Genomic DNA, 9,779 nt, shown 5'->3' with positions numbered 1-9,779 from the left:
GGCAGCCATGCCTCTGTCCTGCGCTACCATCTCCTCGCTGCTTTGCCTCTCCATGCCCAGGCTCTCATCCCATGCCATAGTCAACCGCGCGCCATCTCCCAGACTTGGACCAGGTCCTGATCTCTTGTAACTAAGAGTGCCCCTGCTGCTGCTCCTGTCCCAGCGAAGCCAGAGCGCTCCTGGACATTTCTGTGTCTTCGCTCTGTGAGACCCTCCCGTAAATCCATGTGGGGAGGTGAGAGAGCAGGAAGGAAGGAGCGTGCTCCCCACCGAGAGTGATGCTCCTGCTCTGCAGTGATTCAGGTCCCACACCACATGCTGTTCTGCACAGAAACAAATTCACTATTCATGGTGCTCAGACAGAAAGCAGTAGGTCACAGACCCAGGGCCCTCTGGTGTTCCTGGCATGGAAAAATTGTTTTTGTAGGACTCATTCATTCTACATTTCAGAAGTAACCCTATAGAAAACTAACCCAGTAGGGCCTAAAGCAAGAGTGCCACAAACCCAGAGGATGTGGACAACTGGCAAGAGCTCGCTGCATCTCAGCCCAGACTCAGTATTAAGGCACCACTTCAGCAGTGTGGTATTGGAAGAGGAACAGAGCTGGTGTAACTGCTTCTCCTTCACAAGGCAGCCGTGGAGGCCTTTGGTAGTGGTGCCCGTTCAAGGCTTTCTGTCAGCCCCATCTGGAGCTGCTCGTTGCACCCGGTATCGATTCATCAGCACTGACATTAGAAAGCACCTCGTGTAGCAGCATTTGTGTGATGGGGATCAATACTCATTAGGGACAGAGGGCACAGAGCTCTGCCAGCAGCAGCCTGCTTGGGAGCAGACAGCAGTGAACTGTGGGTGACCTTTGGGAAGCTCTGGCCAAGCTGTGTTTGCAGATCTATCCTCCATCCGTTCCCTCTGGTCCTCTCAGAGTTTATCTCATGACCTGAAGTCCTCGGTGCCTCTCCTTACTTGGATATTAGCACCATCTGTAAACCATAATGGAGCTGCTTGCTCATAGTTGGTGGTATTAAATACTGATTGAGAACAAAGGAATGCCATTTGGTGGCCATTTTAGAAGTCCATGAACCTCGTTCCTGGCAGCCAGAAGAGCCTCCTCTGCTTCCGAAGTTCATCTGCTGTACTGACTTCAAACTCTCCTAGAGATCCAATGTCCTTTTTTACTCCTTCAGAGGAGGAAGGAAGAGGCAGAAGGATTCGTGCAGAGTGAGCTGAGCTCTCATTGACATCCTTTATCAGTGGCCTTTATGCTGCTGGCATGAAGTCGGGTGGCCACTGCTCCTTGGAGCCACAGATTCTGAGCAGCCACCACAGATGCAGTGCTCGAGCTGGAGATGTAAGAAAAGGCAGAAAAGTGAGGATTTACAGCAAGGGATGTCATGAGCCGAGTCTGGAACTTCTGATTTGGAACTGTGGAAGTAGAAGACAACATGAGAAAGCCTCCAGCCCCAGTGAGGTGATGAAACCAGTCCCCACTCCTCCTGAGGACAGAACCTCCTGTTCTGCTGCTTGCTGGTGACTGGGTTTCTCCACTGTCCAGAGCTTTGAAAGAAGCGAAAGACCCAACATTTCTGACTCATTAACTTGAATTCCCTTGACCAAGTCATCCAGATGCTTTGCGTGCATCCAAGCAGCTCTTTGCTGTGGTTTCTAGCGAGCCAGGATGGAGCAGAAATAGCTGGACATTCACTTCCTCAGCCTTGTTATGTGGTTGGAAAATATTCAGGCAATGCCATTTGCAGTCCCTGCCCAGGCTGGCACTGAACAGCAGCCGTGGCTGTAGCTCACTGACCATGGAACTGCTCCTTGAGCTGCCACATGAACAAACCTAGACATGCACTACCAAGATGTGGAGCATTTAGAGCTCTCCAGCATCGTAAGTGTAGTCTCAACCAAGAAGAAACCTTTCTGTTCCAAAAAGGCTCCTGAATGACCAGAAGCAGCATCTCAGTTGCAGATCTGGTTTTGTCTGTATGGGATCTCCACAGCAAGCAGAAAGACAGCTCAGTAGAAGAGGCTGAAGAGAGCAATCTCTGCTTGGGTAGTGACCACACCACGTCAGGCCACTGTTTCCCTCGGCACCTTCTCAGGTCATGTCCTTCAGAGGTGACAGGACCTGCTCAGAAACCTGGGCCCTTCTAGAGGACCCCACTGCAGCACCTTGTCCTACACCTGTTCTGTGGTGTGGCACAGGGAAGAATTTGGCCTGCCAAAGGCTGTTTGACCTCAAATGTTGTGCAGATACAGACCAGGAGTTGTTCCTCCCCAACCGCCTGGTAGCTCAGGTGGTTGGTTGCTGTTGGAGCAGCATGGGAGAGGGCTTGGAAGAAAATTCTCTCTCCAGCTTCATGACCATTTCTGTTACAGGTTTTTCTTTTGTTATGGTTGTATGTTTCATTGTAGGCCCCTTCTCCTGTGAACCCCAATGCCCTGGACCGCACTGCTGCTTGGCTTTTGAATATGAACATGCAGTTTTTAGAAGATGAAAGCATTGACCCAGATTCCAAGCACAGGGATAAGCTCAGGAATAAGGACGAGCTCAGCCAAGCAGAAAAGGTAAAACCTGATTGGATTGAAACAAGTGTCTAAATAGAGAGAGGATTTCCTTGAATGTCTTTGATCCGAGCAGCGTGGGGACAGGGTGGGCTGTGCGGCAGGTCCCTGCCCAGGAGAGGGGTGTCAGGTCGTTCTCTGCCCTGCTCAGCCTCACAGAGCACTTCTGGGGAAGGTTTGGGAGGTTTTCACACTCTCAGTGACTGGAATTAGCCTCTGATAAAGCAGGAGCCAGGAATCAGGTGCTGGTGCTGCTCTACAACACTCTGGAGCCAGCCAGTGCCTGTTAATTCCCCCATTCCTGTTCCCCCCCATCTGCAGGGAAGGAAAGGTTAGAAAGTGAGTTAAACACACCTAAAAAAGAGGTGAGAACGAGGTACAGGCAGCCTCAGGACAGGGACATGCAGCAAGAAGCAGTTTCCGTGTCAAAATGGAACCATGAGCAGGTTCTGGTCTCAGAGACTGCGCTGGGGCCTGGGGTGGCTTTAGTGGTGCAGTGACACTGCCCTGAGCTCATGGCTGTGTCACATAGAGCCCGGGGCTCTGCCAGGAGTCAGTTCTAGAGTATTCAGTCCCTGTGCTGCCTCTCCCTGCTGCGGGACAAGCCTCGGGTGGGATAAGCAGGGAAGGGCCAGAGTAGGCCTGGCCAGGGTGAAGGAGGAGGGTTAGAAATACGGAGGCAGGAGCTGAGAAGATCCCATCTTTGCTGGTGGCTGCTTCTGCAAGGTGCTTCCTCACAGCCCGGCGCCGCCGGGACCTGCGGTTGGGCACTGTTGGCATTTGGGATGTCTCCTCAATGTGCTTCTCTTCTGTCAGCTGCATGTCACCGCCCGGTGCCACAGAACCGAGGCATCTCCTCCCTCAACCTCCTTCCTGTTCTTCCAGCACAGACGTGTCTCTGTTCATGTTAAATCCCCTTCCCGCTCTCGTTCTGCTGTGCTGCATCACTTTGGGACTGCCACCTGGTAACTTTAGGGGGATTCCAAAGGCAGGTACTGTAGGGACCAGTAGCTCCAGCTGCCCCTTGAAGAACATGGCAAAGTTTTGTGACAATTCAGCCCATTTCTCACTGGCTTTCTGCTCCTTGGGTATTCCTGTAAATACAGACACGCACTGATCACGCAGCAGCTGACCCAGGCACACTTTTAGCAGGCTCTGTTACCAGAGATAGAGAACTCTTAGCTACCACCTAAGCACAGACACCCACAGGCACAAATCAAAGAGGAGGCGTTGTCAGACTGGTGCATCCTGCACTGGGTTGTTGCTGCATTTAGTCATTGAAGGGCTTCTAAAAGAGGTTTGAGTCTGCAATAGGGGTGACAGGGGCAAGCTTTGGATCCAGAGCAGGTGAAATGCTGAAGGACCACACGCTAAGACACGTGTTTGGCCTCCTCCTGCTGCCCCCCGGGTGCACACGGTGTGTGCCAGGCGCTGTCACTGATCCCTTTCCTGTGGAACGGACTCATCTGTTACGAGGGGGCACTCACAGGTCCTGCTCTATTCCTGCCACCCTGAGAGGCTGCTGTCTCCCGGGACAATGCCACGTTCACCCCGTGCTGTGCAGGGAGAAGCTTTGCCAGCCCAGGCCCTGCTTGAGGCAGACGATGGTGGGGTTACAAACAGGGTATTGCAGCAAACCCGTCCCTGTCGCAAGGTGAGCAGGAGCCCCACACGCCAGGAGCCTTCTGTCTCATTCCCATGCAGCATCTTTTGTTACTTTGCTGTCACATCAGTCACTGACATTAAAGATCACCATTAGCATAATCTCTCTCCCCATTACTGTAAGACGTGAATGGTAACGGAGAATGAGACAAGTGTTCTAGAGACAGGAGCGACTCCTTCGGTCTCTGAGGCCTCTCCTGCTATCATTTGAGCTCACTTACGCTGCTCCTATTTTAAGGCTAGGGTAGGTATTTAATCTTTCCTGTTCAAGCAGCTCCCCTCTGTCTGACTTCAGTGCTGCTGTGCCACTGTACGGGCATTCGTGTTCCCTCATCGCTCCAGGTTACATGTGCAAACTGTGTCGTTCCAGTGCCGCAGTAAAAGCTTTGCTAAAGGAGGATCAGAGTGATGTGTTGAGCCTGTCCCTGCCCAGGCAGGAGCTCAGCCACGGCTCGAATGCTTTGGCAGGTCAGGAAGACCGTCAGCAGCATAAATTTAAATCCTTGGGAGTTAAAGCTCCTTCTGCTGTCAGTGGAGTGATATTAGGACAGCAACATGGATTGACATGGGCTGGTCTGACTCCCCTTCACTGGGACACAACCGTGTCCATCATTTGGGTGCTTACACGGGTGGCACTGGCCAAAGGGGAAGGCTGTATTTTCAGCTGGCCAATTCAAGACATATTTAAGTGCATTTCTATCAGCTCATGAATAACACTTGTAGCTTTGTAACAGACTTCATGACTCAGATGAAGTCTTTTCCCGTATCTGACTCCAGCTTGTCACATTAGCAGCAGCGTGTTCGTTATCCTGAGGTTGTGCCAGCTGAGGGGTGGGGGTTTTTTAAGACTGTTTCCAAAGCTAATGCTTTTAAATTAAAGTGTTTGTGTTAGGTTGGGGTTTTTTTTACAGCTACACTGGATTTTCCTTTAGCAAAGCAACTTGCACCCACCGCTCTGCTGCTGCAGGAGCTGAACCAGCTCAACTGAGTTGAAACGCTCTTCATTTTTTAATTGCTTTATGTGATTCTTCTGCTGCTGATTTTTAGCTTCATCTGAATGAGCAGAACAACTGTGGGATCTTGGCTTCACGCAGCAGCTCTTCTCAGATTGAATCCTGGTTTGACATCTGATTGTGTTTAACATGCTGGGCCCCAAAATGCAGTGGTGCTCATTGCCCTGCTCAGGACAGGGAGCTGCCCTCGCTTTGATGAAGGGTGGACACTTTGTGCCAAGACAGCAGAGCCTCCTGCACTAACAGCTCCTGCTTGGCTTCCCCCATGTCCAAAGCACCCACATTTATTGCTGTAGAGTGAAGAGCTCGTGTGTAAACCCAAAATGCCACCGGTGCAGCTCCTCCTGCCTGTGTTCAGCGCTGTGCCGTTAGCGCGAGGACGGTGCCGGCTGCGTTTGCCTCTCGCTCGCTCTAACCTGCCTCCCCCTGTGAAATGCCAGACTCTGCTAACAACCCGTTCTCTGAACCTGGCAGTGACCTGCCCGCCAGCGGACGCGGCGTCGCTCCTAGCGCAGTGTGGAGAAGACCGAAGAGGAGGTGTCGGCAGCAGGGTTATCCCACACGGGTTTGCAGCTAGTCCTGTGCAAGGAGAGGGGCATAAGGGGGCGATGGGGAAACCCTGGCAAGGGCAAAGCCCGACTCGGTAACGTGCCACATGTGTTTTCTCCTCCTGTGTCTGTCCTTGCGTGCTGTAGTACCAGCAGGACCTAGTGGTGCTGCAGGACAAGCTGCGCATTTCCAACAAGAAGCTGGAGGAATATGAGACTCGCTTCAAATGCCAGGAGGAGACAACGCAGAAGCTGATGCTGGAATACCAGGCCAGGCTGGAGGAGAGCGAGGAGAGGCTCCGGAGACAGCAGGAGGATAAGGAGATCCAGATGAAGGGCATCATCAGCAGGTACAGGGGAGATGGGAGCGCTGGAGGTGGCAGTAATGCAGGCAGCCTGGCTGGCGTTACAGCTCAGGAGGGTCAGGGGTCTTTGGAGGTGCAGGCAGGTTTCCCATGTGGGTTTTACAGCATTTATTCACTTCCTGCCCTTCTGGGTTACAGCTCCCAGGGGCAGTTTAAAGCCCTGACTCTTGGGGTCATCCTCCCCCCATCAGTGTTACCTGGACAAGGAAAACTCTTGACATCTCCCTGATTCACAAAGGCAAAACTTCACAAGGGGAGCACTGGCAGCCTGCCCAGTTCCCAGAGGATCTGGCAGGTTCACTCCTCTGTCCAATGAGCAATAGATGTGACGATCAAAATGTTCTTTTCCTGCTGTTTAGCTAAAGATCTCATCATCATCCCATCGCTCCCAGCTATAAATCTCTTCCTCCTGCCCAGTGGGATGTGGTGTTTACATTTGTCCAGGACCCAGGCTGTTCCAGTGCAGCCTTCACCTGCCCCCGAGCCAAGCCAACCTAGTGTATTAATGATCCCTCATAAACGGGTCAGCCTTCACCATTCTGTGTCACTTCAGCTTTGGGACAGTGCTATACAGAGTTCTAGAGAGGACTAAGAGCCAGAAAAAAGACTGGCTCTGAACTGGGTAAGAGGTAAGTGCCAGTGACCATATGCCTCCTGTGTGCTCAAATGCAGAACTAGAATCATAGTTGTAGAATCTGATTCCATGCAGAATCATAGAATGGTTTGGGTTGGAAAGAACCTTAAAGCTCCTCCAGTTCCAACCCCCTGCCGTGGGCAGAGACACCTTTAACTAGTCCAGGTTGCTCCAAGCTCCATCCAACCTGGACTTGAACACTGCCAGGGATGACGCCCACCTTCCTTAGACAGCCTATTCCAGTGCCTCGCCACCCTCACAGTAAAGAATTTCTTCCTTATATCCAACCTAAATCTCCCATTTTAGTTTGAACCCATCCCCCCTTGTCCTATCACTATCATCTGTGATGAAGAGTCCCTCTCTCAGAGTTCCCATCCCTTCCTGTGTGCTTCAAAGATCACCCCTTTGCTTCCTTGGTGTCAGGGCCTAAATGGGGACATGATTTGTGTCATTCGCTCTGGGTGGCTGTTGCAGGTGTGTATGAGGCTAATACCTGGGCTTAGCAGAGCCCAACACGTGTAATGTTTTCTCTTGTCTGTTTGACTACCAGGCTGATGTCAGTTGAGGAGGAGTTAAAGAAGGACCATGCAGAAATGCAGGCTGCTGTGGATTCCAAGCAGAAGATTATCGATGCACAGGTGAGTCCCACTACCAAGGGCTGCAGCAGTTTGCAGGGTGACTCTGCCACCCTGCAGCCCCCTGCCATGCAGCAAGGCAGCAATGCACATGGGTGAGTCACCACCACGCTGCAGCCAGTGACAGAGCCAGATTCAGCATTTACTGGTTTATTGTCACAGCATTCCCATTCATACAGTTTTTTCCAGCCTCGGAGCTTGGCAGGCAACACGGGGGTGGGGGGGGGCATTTTGTGGAAGGATCATGCCCACAATTCAGTTTGTGGAAGGATCATGTCCTGAGGTCCTCAGAGCTTTGCTTGGAGCTTCATGTTCCAGTAATGCTCACAGGACCTGGATACAAGGAACACGGCAACGTGGCCAGACCAAAGAGAACGTGTTTTTATCAGTCTTTGGGTTGTGATTTGTGGGATTAAGCAGCTCAGTTATTGCTATGGATTACACTGGCAGAGGAGCATCAGGTGACGGGTTAAAACACGAGGCTCGGAAAAGAGAACCTGACAGTACAGTCTATAATCTTTTAATGTGTCTAGGCAGAGACCAGCATCCTCTCAGCAGGTACCCTTCCTCCAGGTTGGGGCTAGGTGATACTATATCCTAGGCTTACTCTTAACAACCCTATTAATCACTTGTGCGTCACTACTCATGACTAATTCACCGTGCAGCTAATTAAACAGGAGATGAGACAGTAGTAACTTCGTTAGAAGAATCACTGTTTTTCTGTAATTTGTTCAAAGCCAGTAAATCATCCTGTTCCCTGGAGCCTGGCACGGGCAGGGGGGTCTGTAAGGTGGGAGCCGTGCAGAGGGCACCTCTCAACCCGCTGTGCTGCCTCCTGCCACACTGTGTTACATGTGAAGCTCTTACAAGGGCCCTGCACATCCTACATGGGGTCTCTTTTTGTCATTTAAGGCTGTACAATAGTGTTGGACATGTTCATACATGATGGACCTTCACAGTTACACAGAAGCACTACTCCTGAGTCGATTCTGCTCCCTTCTGTTAGTGGCAGACAGAGGAGCATGATGACAGTGTGGCAAAGAACTGGAGTGGCAGAATCAGGCTCAACACAGCAGCTCTTGCTCCCATCCTTACGATACTGTAGTAGGTGGGAGTTGCCATCAAAGCCATCCTGGGACGCCACAAGTCATTTAAACTATTAATTTATGGTAACAAAATCAATTAAACATTGACAGGAATAACTACCTTGGGAGAGCTTGGGTTTAGAAAAGGAATCTTACCACCTCTTAACAGCTGCTCTTAGAGCAAACAGTACAATGAATTTCTGTATAACTGAGGAACTAAACTGTGTTACCTCCATCTTCTTCAGGATGCTGAAGGAATTCAGCTCCCATTGCACAGGCGAAGTGCATTTATGTCCCTGCAGATAGCAGGGGATTCCCAAAAATGCTGTGTAGCACTTAAAAACCCCTAAAAACCCAAGGATTTCAGAGAGAGAAAGGTCCTGGGCCAAGAGGCATCGCAGAGGGACGCTGTTCCCGTGCTTTTCCACTGACTGGTCCCCTCTGCCCCTTTCGCTTGCAGGAGAAACGCATTGCTTCCCTGGATGCTGCCAACGCACGGTTAATGAGTGCCCTTACTCAGCTCAAAGAGAGGTACAGCATGCAGACACGTAATGGGATCTCCCCCACAAACCCAACTAAATTGCAGATTACAGAGAATGGCGAATTCAGAAACAGCAGTAATTGTTATTAGTAATTGTTACCCCGCGGAGGGAGCCGCAGGAGGAGGCCACAGAGACCGTGCAGCAGCAGGCGTGAGCTTCAGAGAACGGCTGCTCCCCCTGAGGACCCCGCTCCTTACTGCGGACGGCGCTTGACTGAGCCTCTGTGGGAGATGCTAATGCCAGCACATTGAGGGGACGGAAAGATCGAGTGTGAGATGAGTGGCATAAGGAAATAACATATATTTGAGCATTGCTGTCACTGTTGGATTTCAATCAGTGTTTAATGTTTAAACGAAAGTTACCTTTTTTCCTTCTAAACTGCCCAAAGGATACGCCTCACCCCTCCCAGCAAGGAGTAACGTCCTTGTCATTGCAGTAAGCGACACAAAGGGAGCTGGGCAGAGCCTGCAGCAGGCAGGGGCCCAGTAGGTCCAGTTAAAGGGTGCTGCTGGATGTAGCTGTACGAGGGATGCAGCACCCGCTCCTCCTGTGACTCCCCCGGGATCACAGCCCGCTCCCAAAGCAAGCCCCGAGCCCAGCCCAGCCTCCTTCCTTGGCTTTTTTGAGGCCACTGACTGTCCACAGGGGCATCTGCACAGCTGATTAGTGTTGAATTAACTCCACCAGAGAGGGAGCACAGTCCAGATGAGAGGTCAGGGCACAGGCTGC

The 9,779-nt window shown here is 51.4% G+C and overlaps 1 protein-coding gene across 2 annotated transcripts in view; it reads left to right on the top strand.

Moving 5' to 3' along the window:
* DAB2IP (DAB2 interacting protein) overlaps window positions 1-9,218 on the top strand; it is a 9,553-nt gene extending 335 nt beyond the window's left edge. The window contains exons 2-5 of one of the 2 annotated variants that reach the window (XM_010024473.1): window positions 2,417-2,569; window positions 5,937-6,139; window positions 7,339-7,426; window positions 8,969-9,218. In XM_010024473.1, coding sequence (XP_010022775.1) covers window positions 2,417-2,569; window positions 5,937-6,139; window positions 7,339-7,426; window positions 8,969-9,139 — 615 coding nt within the window. In that variant the 3' untranslated portion in view covers window positions 9,140-9,218. Of the gene's footprint in view, window positions 1-2,416; window positions 2,570-5,936; window positions 6,140-7,338; window positions 7,431-8,968 lie in introns of both variants that reach the window. The other variant, XM_010024474.1, reaches the window with a different exon arrangement.
* The last annotated feature ends 561 nt before the right edge of the window (window positions 9,219-9,779 follow it).

Source organism: Nestor notabilis, unplaced genomic scaffold (genome assembly GCF_000696875.1).
Source record: "Nestor notabilis isolate BGI_N333 unplaced genomic scaffold, ASM69687v1 scaffold12311, whole genome shotgun sequence".
NCBI lineage: Eukaryota > Metazoa > Chordata > Aves > Psittaciformes > Psittacidae > Nestor > Nestor notabilis.
Note: the sequence above shows the minus strand (reverse complement) of the source record. Positions and strands in the feature narration are given on the sequence as shown.